The following is a 22,820-nucleotide window of genomic DNA, read 5'->3' as shown; positions in this document are numbered from 1 at the left end:
TGTCTCTATTTCCTTCAGTTCTGCTCTGATCTTAGTTACTTCTTGTCTTCTGCTAGCTTTTGAATGTGTTTGCTCTTGCTTCTCTAGTTCTTTTAATTGTGATGTTAGGGTGTCGATTTTAGATCTTTCCTGCTTTCTCCTGTGGACATTTAGTGCTATAAATTTCCGTCTACACGCTGCTTTAAATGTGTCCCAGAGATTCTGGTATGTTGTGTCATTGCTCTCGTTGGTTTCAAAGAACAGCTTTATTTCTGCCTTCATTTCGTTATGTACCCAGTAGTCATTCAGGAGCAGGTTGTTCAGTTTCCATGTAGTTGAGCGGTTTTGAGTGAGTTTCTTAATCCTGAGTTCTAGTTTGATTGCACTGTGGTCTGAGAGACAGTTTCCAATCAATAGAAAAAGAGGGAATCCTCCCTAACTCATTTTATGAGGCCAACATCATCCTGATACCAAAGCCTGGCAGAGACACAACAACAAAAGAGAATTTTAGACCAATATCCCTGATGAACATCAATGCAAAAATCCTCAATAAAATACTGGCAAACCGAATCCAGCAGCACATCAAAAAGCTCATCCACCATGATCAAGTGGGCTTCATCCCCGAGATGCAAGGCTGGTTCAACATACACAAATCAATAAATGTAATCCAGCATATAAACAGAACCAAAGACAAAAACCACATGATTATCTCCATAGATGCAGAAAAGGCCTTTGACAAAATTCAGCCCTTCATGCTAAAAACCCTCAATAAATTCGGTATTAATGGGATGTATCTCAGAATGATAAGAGCTATTTATGACAAACCCACAGCCAATATCATACTGAATGGGCAAAAACTGGAAGCATTCCCTTTGAAAACTGGCACAAGGCAGGGATACCCTCTCTCACCACTCCTATTCAACATAGTGTTGGAAGTTCTGGCCAGGGCAATCAGGTAGGAGAAAGAAATCAATGGTATTCAATTAGGAAAAGAGGAAGTCAAATTGTCCCTGTTTGCAGATGACATGATTGTATATTTAGAAAACCCCATCATCTCAGCCCAAAATCTCCTTAAGCTGATAAGCATCTTCAGCAAAATCTCAGGATACAAAATCAATATGCAAAAATCACAAGCATTTTTATACACCAATAACAGACAAACAGAGAGCCAAATCATGAGTGAACTCCCATTCACAATTGCTTCAAAGAGAATAAAATACCTAGGAATCCAACTTACAAGGGATGTGAAGGAGCTCTTCAGGGAGAACTACAAACCACTGCTCAGCAAAATAAAAGAGGACACAAACAAATGGAAGAACATTCCATGCTCATGGATAGGAAGAATCAATATCGTGAAAATGGCCATACTGTCCAAGGTAATTTATACGTTCAGTGCCATCCCCATCAAGCTACCAATGACTTTCTTCACAGAATTGGAAAAAAACTACTTTAAAGTTCATATGGAACCAAAAAAGAGCCTGCATTGCCAAGTCAATCCTAAGCCAAAAGAACAAAGCTGGAGGCATCACGCTACCTGACTTCAAACTATACTACAAGGCTACATTAACCAAAACAGCATGGTACTGGTACCAAAACAGAGATATAGACCAATGGAACATAACAGAGTCCTCAGAAATAATACCACACAGCTACAACCATCTGATCTTTGACAAACCTGACAAAAACAAGCAATGGGGAAAGGATTCCCTATTTAATAAATGGTGCTGGGAAAACTGGCTAGCCATATGTAGAAAGCTGAAACTGGATCCCTTCCTTACACCTTATACAAAAATTAATTCAAGATGGATTAAAGACTTAAGTGTTAGACCTAAAACCATAAAAACCCTAGAAGAAAACCTAGGCAATACCATTCAGGACATAGGCATGGGCAAGGACTTCATGTCTAAAACACCAAAAGCAATGGCAACAAAAGCCAACCTTGACAAATGGTATCTAATTAAACTAAAGAGCGCTTCTGCACAGCAAAGGAAACTACCATCAGAGTGAACAGCCAACCTACAGAATGGGAGAAAATCTTTGCAACCTACTCATCTGACCAAGGGCTAATATCCAGAATCTACAAAGAACTCAAACAAATTTACAAGAAAAAAACAACCCCATCAAAAAGTGGGTGAAGGATATGTACAGACACTTCTCAAAAGAAGACATTTATGCAGCCAACAGATACATGAAAAAATGCCCATCATCACTGGCCATCAGAGAAATGCAAATTAAAACCACAATGAGATACCATCTCACACCAGTTAGAATGGCGACCATTAAAAAGTCAGGAAACAACAGGTGCTGGAGAGGATGTGGAGAAATAGGAATGCTTTTACACTGTTGGTGGGACTGTAAACTGGTTCAACCATTGTGGAAGACAGTGTGGCGATTCCTCAAGGATCTAGAACTAGAAATACCATTTGACCCAGCCATCCCATTACTGGTTATATACCCAAAGGATTATAAATCATGCTACTATAAAGACACAGGCACACGTATGTTTATTGTGGCGCTATTCACAATAGCAAAGACTTGGAACCAACCCAAATGTCCATCTATGATAGACTGGATTAAGAAAATGTGGCACGTATACACCATGGAATACTATGCAGCCATAAAAATGATGAGTTTATGTCCTTTGTAGGGACATGGATGAAGCTGGAAACCATCATTCTGAGCAAAGTATCGCAAGGATAGAACACCAAACACCACATGTTCTCACTCATAGGTGGGAATTGAACAATGAGAATACTTGGACACAAGAAGGGGAACATCACACACTGGGGCCTGTCGTAGGGTTGGGGGAGTGGGGAGGGATAGCATTAGGAGATATACCTAATGTAAATGACGAGCTAATGGGTGCAGCACAGCAACATGGCACATGTATACATATGTAACAAACCTGCACGTTGTGCACTTGTACCCTAGAACTTGAAGTATAAAAAAAAAAACCACACACACACAATCTGTTGCAGGTGTATTTCGAAAGAGAATGGGTTTAAACTAAAGTGCAAAAGTTCTTTTTGTAATAACAAAATGTTGTCAAAAAACAATTAGTAATAGGTAGTTGGATGATTGAAGTACCACACCTTGTCCAGTTACACAGTGGAGTACTGTGCATTCCATTAAAAAGAAATGAAGAAAATCGCTATATGAGTTTGAGAATATAAGGAGCATTGTCTCTAGTTTTCTTCTGTTTAAAAAGTAGAAGGCAGTGGAAGAATAAACCAGGTAATTAAAGTAGCTATCTAGCAAAAAGAGGAGGAGAGGGTGAAACTAGATCTGTCAGGATGTATATCTGTTTTATATTTTAGAGTTTGGAACCATGTAGAGGTAAAGCATGATTTAGGGGGGAAAATAAAAACAATTCCTAAAGATACAAAAGAGACTGAAATATTTGAATCTAACTGTTACGATGTTGGTGGCACAGCTATTTGAGAAGAATATTTCAAGTCATTTTAATACATAGTATTTCACATGTATATCCCTGGTGGGATGTAACGTTACAAAAAAAGTAAGTTTGTAATTACATTCAGTAGTATTATTGTCATCAGTAATATTGGTATTGTTATTTTGAAACTCATATGTGTATATGAATAGTAGATAGAAATAAGGTTATAGGACCTGGCATTTTTCAGTATAAGAGAAATAATATCGGACCATTTCATATGGATTTCCCACAGGCACCTCAAATTCGTCATGTCAGAGTGGAATGTCATCATTATTACTGACATCACAATTGTACCCATTTGACCAAACAGGAAAGCTAGAAGCAGTGAAAGACTTTTTCACCTTTGGTCCACTGTTCAGCTTTTCTATATGTTGCCAGTTCTAGTTCTGAATTTTCTCTTGATTCTGTCCCATACCCTCTGCACCCAAGTCTGATAATGGTATTTTTCTTTCAGAAACTCTCATCTTCTCTAGCTACAGTTCCAGACCTTTTAGACCATAAAAACTCTGTTTTATCCCTGAAATATTTGTGTATACGACTATGTTATTTATTTACTCAATCAGATACTGCTTTATGTGGGGGTTATTTAATCCTTACATTAATTCTAAGTACTCCCTTGCCACAACCCCCTCCTCCCTGCTGCTAAATAAAACTATAAAGATTCCTATGGATTGGGGCCAGCCACAGCTATGTATTATTACTATAAATTCTCTTCAAACCCTTTTGTTTTTAAAATTTTAACCAGAATTTTATATGACATAGTTTAGAGTCAACTAGATAGATATATAAGGTTTCTTAAAGAAAAAAACTGTAGACACCTGTCTTTCTGCCATTTTTCCTTGCTCAGAGACAACCACTTTTAGTGCTTGTAGCCAATTGATTCTTTTGTATCTATGTTCAGATCTGTAAATAACACCCCTGTGTTATTCCTTCATGAGTTGTTAATTGTAGGCAGTATGTATTGATACTGCCTTTGCACTTCCTCTGTGCCTTCATCCTCCAAGTAATCAAAATTCAGTGTTTACGTCATGATTCCTCTATTTCCTCTTCAAAGCTGAGACATGTAGTCAGCTGTGATTACTTCTCCTTTTCTGTACAATCTTTTGTATTCCCTGGAAGTAATACTTACCTTTTTTTTGGTATAATTTTTTTATGTTCACTAAACTGTCTGACAGATGTCCAATTATGTTCAGACACATCAAGGATTCTGTTACTTTAATTTTCTTGAGGAAGTCTCTTCAGAGCCGTGCTGACTCCCACCTTGGGGCTCCTTCTTTTCCAAGTTTGTAGCTGCTGCTGCTTGTTCACCTCTGAAATTTTAGAATGAGGTGCCGTAATGTAAGTTTATTTAAATGCATTCCATTGGGCACTGATGGGCTCTTATAGTCTGGAAGCAATCTCTTTTAGACTCTTTAGAGAAAATACACTCTCTTCGTTCTCCTGGATTGGGCATTAGTTGTCCAGATACTACAGAGTTGAAAATATCTAGCACTCTGTTTCTTAGACAGACTTTCAACCAGTCTTATTTTCTTTCTTCTTATTTTTAGCTTCCCCTTTCTCCTTCCCAAAAGTATAAGATTCTGCTACTTTCTGTGTTTTTTGGAGTGGAGAAGGGGAGAAGTTATATGAAGTAAATCTGGTTGCTTCTGTCAGCTTTCTCCTTTGACACCTTGGGATTCAGCTTTCTCTGACTTAAGGAGTCAGTTTCCTCTTGAATTTCTTTCTTGCTTTCAGTGTTTGTTTCTCATTCCTCTTGTCTTTTTAAAATTATGCTCCCCCTCTTAAAATTTTTTTTCTGTAATTTTAGTAGGATTTTAAATGGGAGTGAAATTATACATGTATTTAATAATGGGCAGGTGGTCTTACTTTCTACTCACAGATAAATACTGTCTGGTGATATCTGCCTCTATGACTCTCTCGGTCTACTAGCTTATCTGTATATTTTCCATGTTTATCTTTTTTCCCAGATCTAGTTGTGTTTTTGTTTTGTTTTTTTTTTTTTCAAAAAAGTAAACGAGATAAAATTTTATTGTTTCAAATTTTATCTCCTCTTGCTTTTAATGAGGAATTGATATCTTGTATACCTGTATCTTTCAGTAGTAGCATACATAGTGCTTGCCCCACAGTATAGTGTTTATATTTTTAATCTTTTATTTGGACCTTACCTTCACTTCTTGCTCAAAATTAGAGCAGCAACAAATGTTGTTATCAACCATGGATGCTATTTGCTTACCTTGGGACTGTTTCGAAATGCTTGGAAGTATTCTTGATGGTCGTAATTTTTGGAGTACACTATTGGCACACAGTAAGCAGACACTGGAAGATGCTAAATCTCCCTCAATGCATGGGATGACTGTAAATGGTTCTCTTCATACAAAATGTCAGTAGTCCATCTTGAGAAGCATTAATGGAAGTCATAAGGGAAACTTGGCTTTACCCTGAGGCTGTTCCTTGCCCATAACCCTCTCAAATGGTATCTGTTTCCTTCCCCACCTCTCAAGCACTTAGGCTGGAAGTGTGGGGTAAATGTCCTTCTTGGTCCTTTTTGCTGTTTCGTGACCACTGCATTCTTCTCTTCCTAAATATTAAAACAAAAATAAACAAAAAAACTCCACCCTGCTTTGAATTTCATGCTTACCCATTTTTGTTGTAAAAGAAACATCTCACTCATATCAAAATAATTTTTATGTCAAGTTTTCACATGTAACAATCAATACTCATGACTGATCTGTATAATTATGAATGAAATATGATTTCTAATTTAATAAATATGCAGTATATATGCCACATGCCCTTTTTCCTCCAATTTATTGATTAACTTAAATGTAGATTTATTTCTAGGCAGTGAGTATAGGTGTTACTAACTTCCTGTTTAGCTATCAAAAAGCCAATGTTTTCAAAATGCTTTTTGCTGCCTCTATTAGTGCATCATTTTTAAGGGTTATTTGTTTAAATTGCAAGGGTAAGAATTACATTAACTGCATATGATACCTATGTTATTACAATGTGATTAAATACAGTTGTATGCAAGATATATAGCTGTGTGTAAATATTATATACTTCATATCAAACTGCAATTTTAAAATGGATTATCTTGTAAAAGTGTGTCTAGTGTCAGAATATTGCATACCCTGCATACGTATATGCATTCTTAAATTTGGTCTGTGATACTTATTTTAGTACATTGTTTCCTTACATGTGTTTTTCATAAAGCAATGACTTGCAGTATTATCACCAATCTTTCTTTCTGGTTTTTAGGTTGTGGAAAATGCCCTTAAAGTGAACCCAATACTAGGTCCACAAATGTTTCAACCGATTTTACCCTATGTTTTCAAGGGTATTATAGAAGGGGAGGTAAGATTTTTCTTTAAGTTCCAAAGGTAGTGTTAGACTATAGGATTCTAGTTTTAATTACTCTGTTAGATACAGAAGGAAAGCTTTTCTTCTCATTTGGATCATATTAAATTATGTTAAATTTTCAGGGCAGTTAGACACCTTTGCCTTTTCCTGTTCCACACAGGGAAGCATAGATTTTCTTTGACGTGTGTCTTTCAAACATATGCATGTATGTTCACACAAAAATCATTTGAAGTACAGGAATGGTGAGTGGCTTAATTCCAATGCTTGACTACTAAGAATATGAGGGGGACAAAATAGTATTAATGTTGTTATAGACTGAATATGTTAAACCACTGGTTATTTTCTAAGAACAGCTCTCTTAAATAGATCCATGGACCTGTGTATGTTATGAGTATTTAAAGTAATATAGTACCAGGAGGCAGAGGTTGCAGTAAGCCGAGATTGCGCCGCTGCACTCCAGCCTGGGTGATAGAGTGAACTCCATCTCAGGAAAAAAAAAAAAAAAAAAAGTAATAAAGTAATATATGAAATTGATAAATAGTATTTTTCTCTTTATTGTATATATATATATGGTGCATATAATTCATATATGTATTTAGTAAGTTAGAACTCAGGCAGTATTGATAGTTCATTCTAAAGAGAAGTAACATGGAGGAGAATGTTATTTTATATCCCTGTTGCTTGTTACTATGTCAGTGATTGTTTTTACTTGTACCATAACACAATTTTACATGTGTTGTATTTTAATTGTACAGAGGTATCCTGTAGTGATGTCCACGTATCTTGGAGTTATGGGTCGAGTTCTACTACAAAACACTAGTTTTTTTTCTTCACTACTTAATGAGATGGCCCATAAATTTAATCAGGAGGTAAGAATCAATATACTTAAATTTAAGGAAGTCTTTATCTAAATATAAATTAGAAATAGTTTGATGAAATAATGAGTCTTTGTAAAAGTCGCTTTGTAGTATTTAGACCTTTACATTTTAAATCTTTATTTATGCTGTATCAATAATTTGGGGTAGAAAAAGAATCTGTAAGTGGCACTTGAAACTTATACATTTTTGTCCTCGCTCAAAATAGGTGATTTTATTCTGCTTAGCCATAGAATATAATGTTGATTTGTTTATAGCTGCTGTTTTTCTTCACTGATACAGAATCTGGAAACGGGTATTTTGCATGTAGTGATGTATCATCTTCGTATTACTTCTTTAGTTAACTTATTTTTTAATGCCACAGATTGAGAGTATTTCTGTTCTGTTTATTGTGGAAAATGACCTTTTTAGCAAAGGTTTATTTTTAAAAATTGTAGTTGATATCTGTTACCAGAGTAAGTTTGGAATGGGTTTTTCAGTGAGGTGATTTAAGACTATATATGGCCAGGCGCGGTGGTGGCTCACGCCTGTAATCCCAGCACTTTGGGAGGCTGAGGTGGGTGGATCACGAGGTCAGGAGATCGAGACCATCCTGGCTAACACAGTGAAACCCCATCTCTACTAAAAATACAAAAAATTAGCCCGGTGCGGTTGCGGGCACCTGTAGTCCCAGCTACTTGGGAGGCTGAGGCAGGAGAATGGCGTGAACCCGGGAGGCAGAGCTTGCAGTGAGTGGAGATCATGCCACTGCGCTCCAGCCTGGGCGACAGAGAGAAACTCTGTCTCAAAAAAGAAAAAAGACTATATATGAGATATCAAATAAGATTATGCTGTAAGTCATTAATCTGTTAAGATTTATAAGATGTTGAAGATATGGTATACTTGACGAATATATCTACAATGGAGACAATTTTTTAAAATCTTTTGGTTTATGGCTGAAAACAAATATAACTATTTCTAATACAAGGAAATCCAGAATAAGGAAGTACAAATTTTAAAATATATGTAGCTTTTCTAGAATTAGACTAATCTAATTAGAGATCCCAACCCTTGTTTTGATAAATAAATAGGGTATATTTTTATTAGCTTATTAATTTTAATTGAAATGGGGTAATATATATTTTTTAGTTTTTTTTTTTTTTTTTTTTTTTTAAAGTAGAGATGAGGTCTTGCTATATTTTCCAAGCTGTTCTCAAATTTCTGAGCTCAAGTGATCTTCCCACCTTGGCCTCCCAAAGTGCTGAGATTACAGGATAACTAAAAATATTTAAGAACATAAGAGAGGAAATTAAAATTACCCAGAGGAAACATCAGGATGCCATTACTATGTATTTACTTTCTTGTTTCCATGAGGGGCCTGGTCATGTTTCCAACATTTCTTGAAATATATGTCCTTCTTCCCTTGCATTAGTTCATGAAGATTCAGTCTGAGATCACAATGAGTAAATATTTAATCACCAAAGTCATGGATTAATCTCTTAAAAATTTTTTTAATTGACACATAATAGTTGTAGACATTTATGGAGTACATAGTGCTATTTCTATACATACAGCATATAGTGATCAAATCAGGGTAATTGACATATGTATCACCCCAAACACTATTTCTCTGTATTGGGAACATACAACAGCCTCCTTCTAACTATTTGAAACTATATATTACTGTTAACTGTAGTTATCCTGCAGTGCTATATAGAACACTAGAACTTATTCCTCCTATCTATGTGTGATTTTTTTATCTTTTAACCAATATCTCTCTCTCTCCTCACTTTCCCCTTACCTTTCCCAGTCTCTAGTAACCACTATTCTACTTTCTGCTTCTTTGAGGTCATCTTTTTTAGCTTCTACATGTAAGTGAGAACGCGCAGTATTTCTCTTTCTGTTCCTGGCTTATTTCACTTAACATAAGGCTCTCTAGCCTCACTCATGTTGCCATGAATGACAGGAATTCATTCTTTTTTGAGGTCGAATAGTATTCGTGTGTCTGTGTGTGTGTGTGTGTGTGATATTTTCTGTATCCATTCATCTGTAGATGGGTGCCTAGGTTAATTCCATATCTTGGCTATTCTGAACAGTGCTGTAATAAACATGAGGGAGCAGGTATCTTTTCAATACAATGATTTCCTTTCTTTTGGAGATGTATATATCCAGTAGTGAGATTGCTGGATCATACAATAGTTCAATTTGTAGTTTTTTGAGGAAACTCATATTGTTCTCCATAATGGCTACACTAGTTTACATTCCCACCAGTAGTGCCTGAGTTCCCTTTGCTGTACATCCTTTCCAGCATTTTTTTTTTTTTGCCTTTTTGATAATAGCCATTCTAACTGGAGTGAGATGATATCTCATTGTGGTTGTGATTTGCATTTCCCTGATGACTAGTGATGTTGACCTTTTTTTTGTTTGTTTTTGAGACAGAGTCTCACTCTGTCACCCAGGCTGGAGTGCAGTGGCACGATCTCGGCTCACTGCAACCTCTGCCTCCCGGGTTCAAGTGATTCTCTCGCCTCAGCCTCCCAAGTAGGTGGGATTACAGGCACCTACCACCCCGGCTGGCTATGGGATTTCACCATGTTGGCCAGACTCATCTCGAACTCCTGACCTCAGGTGATCTGCCTGCCTCGGTCTCCCAAAGTGCTGGGATTACAAGTGTGAGTCACTGCGCCTGGCAGATGTTGACCATTTTTTCATGTACCTGTTGGCCATTTGTACGTCTTCGTTTGAGAGCTGTTTATTCAGATAATTGTTCTACTTTTAAAATGGATTATTATTTTTATTTAGCTGTTGTTTGAGTTTCTTGTGTATTTCGGATAGTAATCCTTTGTTGGATATATAATTTGCAACTATTTTCTCCCATCCTGTGGGATGTTCTTTTACTCTGTTGTTTGTTGCTTTTGTAATATAGAAGCTTTTTAGTTTGATAGAATCCCATTTGTCTATTTTTCCTTTTGTTGCCTATGTTTTTGAGGTTTTATTAGTAAAATCTTTTCCCTGACCAGAGTCCTGGAGTGTTTTCCTTATGTTTTCTTCTAGTAATCTTATAGTTGTGGGTCTCACATTTTAAGTCTTTAGTTCATCTAGAGTTGATTTATGTATATCATGAGAGGTAGGGATCTAGTTTCGTTCTTCTGCATATGGATATCCAGTTTTTCTGGCACCATCGTTGAAGTAACTGTTTTTTCCCCATAAATATTCATGCTATCTTTTTCTTAAATCAGTTGGCTGTAAATGTATGGATTTATTTCTGGGTTCTCTGTTCTATTGGTCTGTGTGTGTTTTTATGCTGGTACCATGCTATTTTGGTTACTGTATTTGTAGTATATATACTGTATTTGTTATACAGACACACACTTTTTTGGGGGGGTGGGGGCGGGGAGACAGAGTTTAGCTCTGTGGCCCAGGCTGGAGTGTAGTGGCAGAATCTTGGCTCACTGCAACCTCCACTTCCCAGGCTCAAGCAGTTCTCCTGACTCAGCCTCCCCAGTAGCTGGGCTTACAGGCACACACCACCATGTCTGGCTAATTTTTGTATTTTAGTAGAGATGAGGTTTCACCATTTTGGCCAGGCTGGTCTCAAACCCCTGACCTCAAGTGATCCACCTGCACTGGACTCCCAAAGTACTGGGATTACAGGCATGAGCCGCTGCACCCAGCTTATGTAATATATTTTGAAATCTGGTGGTGTGATGCCTCTAGCTTTGTTCTTTTTGCTCAGCATTGCTTTGGCTATTTGGGATTTTTTTATGGTCCCATACAAATTTTTTTTCTATCTCTTTGAAGGATATAATTGGTATTTTGATAGGGATTGCATTGAATCTGTAGATTGCTTTGGGTAGTATGGCCATTTTAATAGTATTAATTTCACCAATTCACGAACATGGTGTGTCTTTTTTTTTTTGTATTTTTTTATTTTTTTTTTACTTTTTTATGTTTTTAAATTTTAAAAATTTGCTGTTTTATTTAAAAATTTTGAGAGACAGAGTCTCACTCCATCATCCAGGCTAGAATGCAGTGGCACAATCATAGCTCACTGCAACCTCAAACTCTTACTCAGGTGATCCTTTCACCTTAGCCTCCCAAGTAGCTGTGACTACAGATGCGTGCCACCACACCTGGCTATTTATTTATTTATTTATTTATTTATTTATTTATTTGAGACAGAGTCTTGCTCTGTCGCCCAGGCTGGAGTGCAGTGGTGCAGTCTCGGCTTGCTGCAAGCCCCGCCTCCCGGGTTCACATCGTTCTCCTGCCTCAGCCTCCCAAGTAGCTGCGACTACAGGCGCCTGCCACCACGCTCGGCTAATTTGTTGTATTTTTAGTAGAGACGGGGTTTCACCATGTTAGCCAGGGTGGTCTTGATCTCCTGACCTCGTGATCCGCCTGCCTCGGCCTCCCAATGTGTTGGGATTACAGGCATGAGCTACTGCGCCTGGTCCCACACCTGGCTAATTTTTAAAAATTTTTGTAGACATACAGCCTTGCATGTTGCCTAGGCTAGACTTGAACTCCTGGTCTCAAGAGATACTCCTGCCCCTGTCTCACAAAGCACTGGAATTACTGGCATAAGCCACTGTGCCCAGCCACCTTCAGTTTTTTTTAAATCTAGTTTTTAATTAAGAAAAAGAAAATGTCATTTGGGTCCATATCAACATTTGATCTGATTAAATCCAAATGCAATCCAGTGAGATATTAAATCAGTTAAATGTAATTTAACATTGATATTTTTCTTTGGGCTGCTGTTAGCTTTAAAATATTGCATCATCATGCAAAAAAATACATTTTATTGAGTAATTAAAATGGCTTAACTTTAGACAGGCATGTTGGCAGGCACCTGTAATCCCAGCTACTTGGGGGGCTGAGGCAGGAGAATTGCTTGAACCCAGGAGGCAGGTGTTGCAGTGAGCTGAGATTGCACCACTGCTCTCCAGGCTGGGTGACAGAGTGAGACTCTGTCTCAAAAATAAGTAAATAAATAAAAATAAACAAAATGGCTTAGCTTTGCGTATCATATAATTAAAGCATCATATGAGGACTACTCCAGTTACTGCTTGGTAACTTTGAAAGCAAACACATTTTAAGGTTTCAGTGGCTGGGTGTGGTGGCACATGCCTTGTAATCACAGTGCTTTGAGAAGTCTAGGTGAGAGGATTGTTTGAAGCCAGGAACTTAAGACCAGGCTGGGTAACAAAGCGAGACTCCATCTCTACAAAAACTAAAAATAAATAGAGCCCCAGAATTTGAGGCTGCACTTAGCTGTGATCACTGCACTCCAGACTGGGCAGCAGAACAGGATTCTGTCTCTAAAAAAAATGTTTAAATTTTTTTTAAACCAAAAAAATTAAAATGAGAATTTTTTTTTAAATGAAGTTTCAGTGATTTGGATATCACTTCCAAAACAACCTACTTTTTATTACTTCTCATTGTCCTTTACCTGCAATTTCCTTTCATCCTCTTTCCATCCTCTTTTATTTTTCCTTTCCTTGCTCTCCTAGTCTTGGATACTCCTTCCACCCCCAGATTCCTACTGTAATTGGTTTTGATTGTTTGTTTTGTGGCTTTTTTGTAGCTTGTGATTATTTTACAAAACTTCTACTTGATGAGGGCTCAGTATTCTTGTTAGATGTATTCACATGTCCAGCCCTTTCTAAAATCCCTTGGTACATCAGGATCCTGTCCCCTTGAATATCTTGGGTTTTCACCTCAGTCGCCTAGATCCCATTTGAATTCTTGGCCTCACTTGTGAGTGCCCCTCAATGTGTTATCTAAACATTATTGTCAGTATCTCTGTATCCTTGATAACAACTCTGGGATGGTCATGAGCTCTTTTTTTTTTGAGACAGAGTTTCAATCTTGTTGCCCAGGCTGGAGTGCTATGGCGTGATCTCAGCTCACTGCAACCTCCGCCTCCTGGGTTCAAGTGATTCTCCTGCCTCAGCCTCCCAAGTAGCTGGGATTATAGGTGCACACCACCATGCCTGGCTAATTTTGTATTTTTAGTAGAGACAGCGTTTCTCCATGTTGGTCAGGCTGGTCTTGAACTCCCGACTTCAGGTGATCCACCCGCCTTGGCCTCCCAAAGTGCTGGGATTACAGGCATGGGCCACCATGCCTGGCATGAGCTCTTTCTTGCTTAGTAACTTAAAATATACCCCTGGTCTCTCACTTCCCATTGACATATCATTTGTTTTGACAGGAAATCAGTAATAGAAATGTAAGGGAAATACTGTTATTCCTCCATCTATAGGCTAGTGAGCTAATCCAGATCTTACAATGCCTATTTTTCCCTCTTTTTCTTCCCAGTTCTATATTGTTTTTATATCCACACTTCATTGTGCTGGTACCTAGAATACATTCCTTTCCAGAATGCTGTGTTCTTATTCTGGATTAGACATTTGGTCTTCTGGATTGGACAGCTGGTTTGATATTTTTCACGTTACACTGATGAGGTTTGACTGGTTCATATGTTTGCTGCACTATCCGTACCCCAACTATGGCTGAAAAGAACTCTCAGCCCTCTCTTCTCTGCCTTCTCTCCTCAGGCTTTTACTTTTCAGTCTTTCATTCAGCCTTCTATTTTTTTTGTTTGTTTTTTCATTTGTTGAGCTAGAATTATAGTAAGTCACCTAGAACTTTATACCAAGGCTTAATGTACTGTGGTTTTAAAAGTGTGTTTTGAATCCTTGTTAAATTAATTATAAATTCTGCAGCCCAGAACTGATACTCAGCTGATAGCTGTCAGTGTGGTCATACCAGTTGTTAAAATATTGACCTAAATCCTGCAAATTAGCAAACAGGGTAAAAAATGACTTTAATAAGTGTTATAATGAATAGTATAAATTTTACTGTAAAAAATTGAGCATTCCTTTTAAGTATTGTAAACACATGTTTTGAATCTGCAGGAGTACAGTGAAGAAATTTTTATCAGTAATAAACTATCAATAATAAACTAGTTTAGAACATCATCTGGTATATTTAACAATTTTTGAAGTGTTCAAGAACTGCTGTAAATATAGGATTCAGTGCAAACTAAAATTAGTATTTATTCCTGGAATAAAGAAACTTTTACTATTTCAACAAAAATATAGTGGCTTGCTATTGCTAGTAATATAAAGTTTAGGTGCAAAGATGCTTAAGAATTATATCATTAAGAGTTGAAGGGTCTAAATTATATTTTATCAGAATGTCAGTTATTTTCTATTAAAGTTCCACTGGCAAAAGTAAAGAATTTTTGCAACAGTCAGGGAGAAAAGTAAAGTATCATCATGAATTGACAATAAACAGTTGTGTTTGAAATAAAAAACGCAGTTTTTAACTATCAAAATTAACAAAAATACTATCAGCATTTTTTCAATACCATTTACTGTGTAGTTTTAATAGAATATTTTAAGGAATAAAATATTTAATAAAAACAGAAAATTAATATTAAAATGAGAGTATTATTACATTGTAGATTTGTTTCCGACCTCTTAGAAAACTTGTATAGATGTACTTGATATTGTGGGTTTGGTTCCAGACTACCACAATAAAGTGAGTATCTTCATAGCAAAAGTCATATACATTTTTTGGCTTTCCAGTGCATATAGTTATAATTACACTATACTGTAGTATATTAATAGTGCAAAATGGTATTATGTCTAAAGTAATAATGTTTGTATCTGAATTAAAAATAATTTATTGCTAGAAAATTCTAGCGATCTCAGCCTTCAGTGAATAATGTTTTTGCTGGTAGATGGTCTTGCCTTGATAGTGAAGGCTGCTGGCTGATCAGGATGGTGGTTGCTGTAGGTGTGGGTGGCTGTGGCAGTTTCTTAAAATAAGACAAATGAAGTTTGCTGCATCAATTGACTCTTCCCTTCACGAATGAGAGGATTGACTCCAGTTGTGACAGAAATTCTACTGAAGACTGAATGGTCCTCAGAGAGCAAGAAAAGGAAAAACAAAAGAGGATTGAAGCAAGTTGCAGGCAAAGGATAATGAACAGTAGGTTGTTTTGGTAGTGATAACAAAATCACTGAAACTTCATTTTTTTTAATGATGATGATGGACTATTTGGTCCTCAGTAGAATTTCTGTCACAATTGGAGTCAATCCTCTCAGATTCTGCTGCTGCTTTATTAAGTTTATGTAATATTCTAAATCATTTGTTGTTATTTTAGTAGTGTTCACAGCATCTTCACCAGGAATAGATTCCATCTTAAGAAACCACTCTTTGTTGTTTTTGTTTTTGTTTTTGTTTTTTTTCCTCATCCATAAGAAGTAATTCCTCATGGCTGGGCGCGGTGGCTCACGCCTGTAATCCCAGCACTTTGGGAGGCCGAGGCGGGTGGATCACCTTAGGTCCGGAGTTTGATACCAACCTGGCCAATATGGTGAAACCCTGTCTCTACTAAAAATACAAAATTAGCCAGGTGTGGTAGCACATGCCTGTAATCCTAGCTACTTGGGAGGGTCAGGCAGGAGAATTGCTTGAATCTGGGAGGCAGAGGTTGCAGTGAACTGAGATCACGCCATTGCACTTCAGCCTGGGCAACAAGACTGAAACTCTGTCTCAAAAAAAAAAAAAGAGAGAAAAACAACTCTTAATTTGTTCAAGGGGCAGCAAGACAGGTAGATGTTCACACTGCTACTTTTCCCAGACCCTCAGGTTTATTATATTTTATAGGGAATTGCTGTATGTGCTCTTGGCAAGACAATTAAAGGTACCCTTCCAGAACATGCAAGAATGCCATATGCAGCATAGACTATAATTAGTGCAGTAAAGTCAAGATTGCTTTGTCCTTACACTAGGGACAGTAAATAAAGCAGAAATCAGGAGGCCTTCCCAGGACTAGGGCTAATCAGAAGCCATCATATTGGATTAGCATTCAAGATGGAGTCATTTTTGTCTCCACAGTCAGATTAAAGAATTGGCATACATAATTGTCGGGGCTGGTAAGTCTGAATTTTGTATAGCAGGCTGGAAACTCAGGCAGGATTTCTGTTACAGTCTTGAGGCAAAATTTCTTCTTTCCTGGGCATACTGTTTTTGCTCTTAGGGTTTTCAGTGAATTGGATGAAGCCCACTCACATTATCTAGGGCATTCTCCTTTATTTAGCGTCAACTTATTGTAAATGTTAATCACATCTACGTAATACTGTCACAGCAACATCTAGCCTAGTGTTTGACCAAACAACTGAGCACCTTAGCCTAGCAGAGTTTATACATAAAATTAGCCATCACATTCTGTATTATGTTGATTTGTTTTAGCATCATTTTTAGTGTAGCATGCAAATGTCTTAGGAAATAATTCATTTGTTTTCCTTTGAAACTCTGCAGTTTGAGGTTGCAACTTGTCCTCTCCTCTGAGGGTAGCAGCAAATTAGTCTAGCAAATTAGAGAACAGTGAACAGTTGTCATCCAGTTGAATAAAGAATAATCTAAGTACAAGTTGACAGTTTTGAAAAATGCATGTTTTTTTTAATTGTACCAGATTGGCAGTGATTTATTAAATGATACTACTAAAATCACTCATGGGCTACATACATGTTTTGAATAAGTCTGCTTAGCTGTCAGGATTAATTAGAGTCAGTTTCTGGTTTTGCTCAAATTATCCATTTCCAGCTCATGACTTAACCCCAGTTCAGGTATTCCAGTTCTGTGGTTTACTATAATTGAATTTTAACCATGACTTATGAGGCTTTAGCCTTTAAAAGTATTTACCCACAAGTAAAACATACTTTAGGTATTTTGAGATGCCTCCTCCTCTTGTTTCAGATGGACCAGCTTTTGGGAAATATGATTGAAATGTGGGTTGATCGAATGGACAACATTACCCAGCCTGAAAGAAGAAAACTTTCAGCTTTGGCTTTGCTCTCTCTTCTGCCATCTGATAATAGGTGAGGAAATGTTTTCTTAAAATTTGTTTCTTTCAAGCATCAAAATGTAAACACTATTTTTGGCCATCAGTATTGCTGTGTGTTGCTGGGCAGTGGTACTTTTATATATATGGATGTGAATTTTGTTAGCTGATAATGATGTGGTAAATGTTGGTCTGGATCCAGAAAGCAGTGAGTGGGATAGGTACTGTTGGATTGTGGGGGCTGTAGTTTATTTTGGTTGTATTCATTTTACAAATTTATTTCATTCTTGTCTGAATTTCCATTTTTTGTAATTACGTTTTATTAGACTAATCTTCAGTCCTCTGTTTACATAGACATATTAAATATCTAACATTTCAAAGTCAATAGCACTTCATAAAGTATGTTATAAAGTGTGTTAATTCAACAGTATTATTAGTTTTGTTTTCTTTTTATTTTGGATTATTTCTAAGGACGTTTGCAAGTTGTTTTTTTTCTTCTAAAACTTCTCACTCCCATAAAGCAAATACAAAATGCTTTGGTTTGGTCATTTAAAGAAGAATATGTTTCTTTGTTTTAATTCCATTTTGTGGAGTTCGGCATGAAATACTTTTAAAAATAAACTTTGACAGTCAGTACCTAGTTCTCATTCATGCTGTGTAGATTTTTTAAAGTGGTGGCAGGTATATAAATAACATACAGCTTCATTGGTGACTCTTCCTCATTACATTTTCTGGACAACTGCACATGGAAGTGGTATGGGACATTGCTTATACTTTTGGTTTAGTCAGCTTGATTGAGCTTCATATCAGTGCACTCACCTGGAGCCCCCTTCGTTTTCATAGCAAAATTTTGAAATTTCTTTTAGTGCATGGTCAGCACATTTCTTGAAACCCACTTCATGGATGCACTTACGAATGTTGGTGGTATATTCTCAGGTCACCACCTTGTTGATGGCATAACAACCCTTTTTGCTGCCCTTCTGTACCAAAGCCATTATGCTGGGCCCCTATTTTTTTGTACTTTTAATTCTAAAGGCTTAAAAGCAGGTCTCAGGGCTTGATGTTGTGTTAAAAGAATAATGATACTACATTAGATCTTTATGTCTTAGGACAGCGGTCCCCAGCCTTCTTGGCACCAGGGACCTGTTTTGTGGAAGAAAATTTTTCCATGAACTGGGGGAGGGGAAGGGGATGTTTTCAGGATGAAGCTATTCCACCTCAAATCATTAGGCATTAGATTCTCACAAGCAGTGTGCAACCTACATCCCTTGCATGCACTGTTCACAATAGGGTTACCACTCCTATGAGAATCTAATGCCGCCACTGATCAGACAGGAGGCGGAGCTCAGGCAGTAATGCTTGCTTGCCCTCTGCTCACTTCCTGCTATGCAGCTTGGTTCCTAGTAGGCCATGGGCTGGTACCAGTCCATGGCCCAGGGGTTGTGGAACCCTGTCTTAGGGAATTTTTAGAGCATACACATACTAGTGATAAATTAGTGACTTAAGTCCAGTTTTAGAAGTCCTTATTTGTTCTTTATGTATTATTTACTTCTACTATGGTAATTTGTATTAAGGACATATGTAATTATTTTGTTGCAATATCGTAACAATAGATAGTACTTACCAAATGCCACATACTCTCCTAAGTGCTTTATGTTGGTAATTTAATTCTTAAAACAGCCCGATGAGGTATAGACATGATTATCCCTTCTCACAGAGCAAACAATTACTTAAAAATGTTAAGTAACATATCTAAGATAAGAGATCTAGCATTTGACATGGCATAAGCCAATTTGAACCTGGGCTGCTTAACACTAGGAATGCCTCTTTTAACCACCAGGTGATATTGCTCCCCAGGTGGACACGCACAAAATGAAAAGATTTCTTCACTATGAAATGGTGTGGCATCTTATTTATTTTTGAAAGCCAAATTTAAGTTACCTACATTTTAACTCATTGGTGTTTCTTTCTCTCATTGGGAAAAAAGTGACTTGAGAATTATTGAGGTTTTTAATATTGAAATGTTAAAGAACATGGTCCTTGGTGGTAGTCAGCACTCTGCTTGTTAGATAAATTAATGAATGGAAAAAAATGAGTTAATAAGACATGTTAGAGTTTTCTCCAAGATAAAGTACTGAGATTATTGAAAGAAAGCTAGAAATGGTGGAGGTTAAGTTTAGAAAGATACCTAATTGTATCAGAAAAATTTGTTTTACATTTTTAATGAGAATACTGTTTGCTTCAACATATAATATTATGTAAGTGTGTGGTTGTTCAGAACTATTTTTGACATGTAGGTTGTGGAAATTTAATATAGGTTGAGTATCCTTTGTCTAAAATGTTTCTTTCAGATTTTGGATTTTTGAGATTTTGAAATATTTGCATATATATAACAAGATATTTTGGGGATGGGACTCAAGTCTAAATGTGAAATTTATTTATATTTCATATACACCTCATATAGTCTGAAGATAATTTTATGCAATATTTTAAATAATTTTGTATATGAAACAAAGTATTTGTGTGAAATTTTCCACTTGTAGCAGTATTCTGGCACTCAAAAAAATCTCAGATTTGGGCCATTTCAGATTTTTGGATTAGGGATGCTCAATCTATCGTTGGCATCTATAAGAAAAATTAATACTTAGACTGGGACTTAAGTCAACTTACATAAATTGAGGGATAGGACTTTATTAAGACTTGAAATTCTCTTAAACACTGGAATTTTAAATTTAAAAGTTGTGAGGTGGTAGCCTTGTGATGGAAGATCAGATATAATTTTTGTTTTTAAGATGAAATACAAATCTAATGGGCATTAGCAAAGTCATGTCATTTTTAAGGGTACTGAGAAAGTCTTGAATAATGTGGTAGTAGAATTTTAAAGAATAATGATTTAACTTCATAATATCCTTAATAGACTAGTGATGAAACATTGATATAGAAAATCTGTATCAACCTGTAACAATCTGAAAAAAAAAAACCTTTATTGCAGCAGAAATTTGGCACATAGTAATTGGCTTGTGACTTAGGAAGATTTATAGTCACATACTGTAGTGGAACATGCTGATATTAAAGTCAGCAGTTTTATTGTTTCCTATTTGTAACCTTTCTTCTAGTTAACTACATAGTTGTTGGAGTTAGGGGATATTTTTCCTCTTCCACATCCTCAATGATGATTTCTTATTTTTCTACATACTAGTAATTTCCTATTCTTGCGTTTCTTTTAGATTTTACAGCATACCATTTCCTTTTCCCAAAATAAGGCATGTCTAAAGTATGATGTTGATGATTTTAAAAATCAGACTAAATTGGGAAATGTCATTTTTTCCTCCTTTTATTATGATGGCATTTGGGTCCAGATGATTATTTTTTGTGGGAGGGTGTCCTGTGCATTGTAGGATGTTTAGCACCATCCTTGGCCACTACCTACCGGATGTCAGTAGCACTCTCCTCTTCCTCCCACCCCCTCAAGTCACGACAATTGAAAATATCATCAGACATTGCCATTAGATATCCCTGGGGACAAATTGCCCCCAGTTTAGAACCATGACTCTAAAGAATGACCATTTGGGAAATGGTTAAACTCTTTTACTCTAATCCACTACTTTTGGCTTAGAAATTCAGTGAAGACTACAGACTTTAGGACCACACTCAAATCCCAGGGCCATCAGTCACTTGCTAATGACCATGGTCAAGTTACTTCACTCCCATGTGCCTGTTTCCTTGTTCTTAAAATGGAGTTACTAATAGTATCTTTCTAATGAGGTTGTTGTCAGGATTAAGATTGAGTTTACATATGTAAGGTCAAACTGTCTACATAGATGGAATTAGCTGTCCTTATTTCATCCCCTTCTTTTTCTCATCCATTTAATGCAGTACCTAATTCTAAAAGATGATTTGAATGGGAAAGATATATTTTTGCATCTGAAATACATAGTAAGTTTTGTATTAAGAAAATGGACCTAAAGAAATAACCAAATTCAGGCCAGGCACAGTGGGCTCACACCTGTAATCCCAGCACTTTTGGAGGCCGAGGCAGGCAGATCACTTGAGGTCAGGACTTTGAGACCAGCCTGGGCCAACATGGTGAAATCTCATCTCTACTAAAAATACAAAGATAACTAGGTGTGGTGGCACATGTTTGTAATTCCAGCTACTCAGGAGGCTAAGGCAGGAGAATTGCTTGAACCCGGGAGGCAGAGGTTGCAGTTAGCCAGTATTGCGCCACTGCACTCCAGCCTGGGCAACAGAGTGAGACTCTGTCTCAAGCAAAACAAAACAAAACAAAACTGATGACAACTTTAATTTCGATTATGAAGGAAAGAAACAAACTAACACCAAGCACTCTTCACATCATTCCCCCACATTTTGATTTTTTGATGTCTCAGTTTATGTCTTTTTATATTGCCATTTCTTAACAAATTGTTGTGGTTATTTTTCTTTTTTTCGTACTTTAAGTTCCAGGATACAAGTACAGAACGTGTAGGTTTCAGCCCATCATCTAGGCTTTAAGCTCCGCGTGCATTAGCTATTTGTCCTAATGCTCAACCTCCCCTCACCCCCTACCCCCCCAACTGGCCCTGGTGTGTGTTGCTCCCCTCCTTGTGTCCGTGTGTTCTCATTGTTCAACTCCCACTTATGAGTGAGAGCATGCAGTGCTTGGTTTTCTGTTCCTGCGTTAATTGCTGAGGATGATGGCTCCTAGCTTCATCCATGTCCCTGCAAAGGACATGATCTCATTCCTTTTTATGGCTGCATAGTATTCCATGGTGTATATGTGCCACATTTTCTTTATCCAGTCTATCACTGATGGGCATTTGGGTTGGTTACATGTTTTTGTTATTGTAAATAGTGCTGCAAGAAACAAATGTGTGCATGTGTCTTTATAGTAGAATGATTTGTATTCCTTTTGGTATATACCCAGTAATGAGATTGCTGGGTCAAGTGGTATTTCTGGTTCTAGATCCTTGAGGAATTGCCACACTGTCTTCCACAATCATTGAACTAATTTACATTCTCACCAACAGTGTAAAAGCATTCCTATTCATCCTCAGCCTCGCCAGCATCTACTGTTTCTTGACTTTTTAATAATCGCCATTCTGTCTGGCATGAGATGGTATCTCATTGTGGTTCTGATTTGCATTTCTCTAATGATCAGTGATGTTGAGTTTTTTTTCATATGTTTGTTGGGTGCATAAATGTTATTTTTCTTATTAATAGTTTTGTTTTGGCTAGGCACAGTGGCTCATGCCTGTAATCTCAGCACTTTGGGAGGCCGAGGCAGGCAGATCACTTAAAGCCAGGAGTTTGAGAC

At 37.0% G+C, this 22,820-nt stretch overlaps 1 protein-coding gene across 9 annotated transcripts in view; it reads left to right on the top strand.

The window, feature by feature from the left end:
* IPO11 (importin 11) overlaps positions 1-22,820 on the top strand; it is a 221,483-nt gene that overhangs the window by 136,846 nt on the left and 61,817 nt on the right. For all 9 annotated transcript variants that reach the window (XM_063811213.1, XM_054684345.2, XM_054684346.2 and 6 more), the window contains 3 exons: positions 6,692-6,787; positions 7,549-7,662; positions 17,422-17,543. In XM_063811213.1, the coding sequence (XP_063667283.1) occupies positions 6,692-6,787; positions 7,549-7,662; positions 17,422-17,543 (332 nt within the window). The remainder of the gene's footprint in view (positions 1-6,691; positions 6,788-7,548; positions 7,663-17,421; positions 17,544-22,820) is intronic.

Source organism: Pan troglodytes, chromosome 4, assembly GCF_028858775.2.
Source record: "Pan troglodytes isolate AG18354 chromosome 4, NHGRI_mPanTro3-v2.0_pri, whole genome shotgun sequence".
NCBI classification, from domain to species: domain Eukaryota; kingdom Metazoa; phylum Chordata; class Mammalia; order Primates; family Hominidae; genus Pan; species Pan troglodytes.
This window is presented reverse-complemented; position numbering and strand designations above follow the sequence as displayed.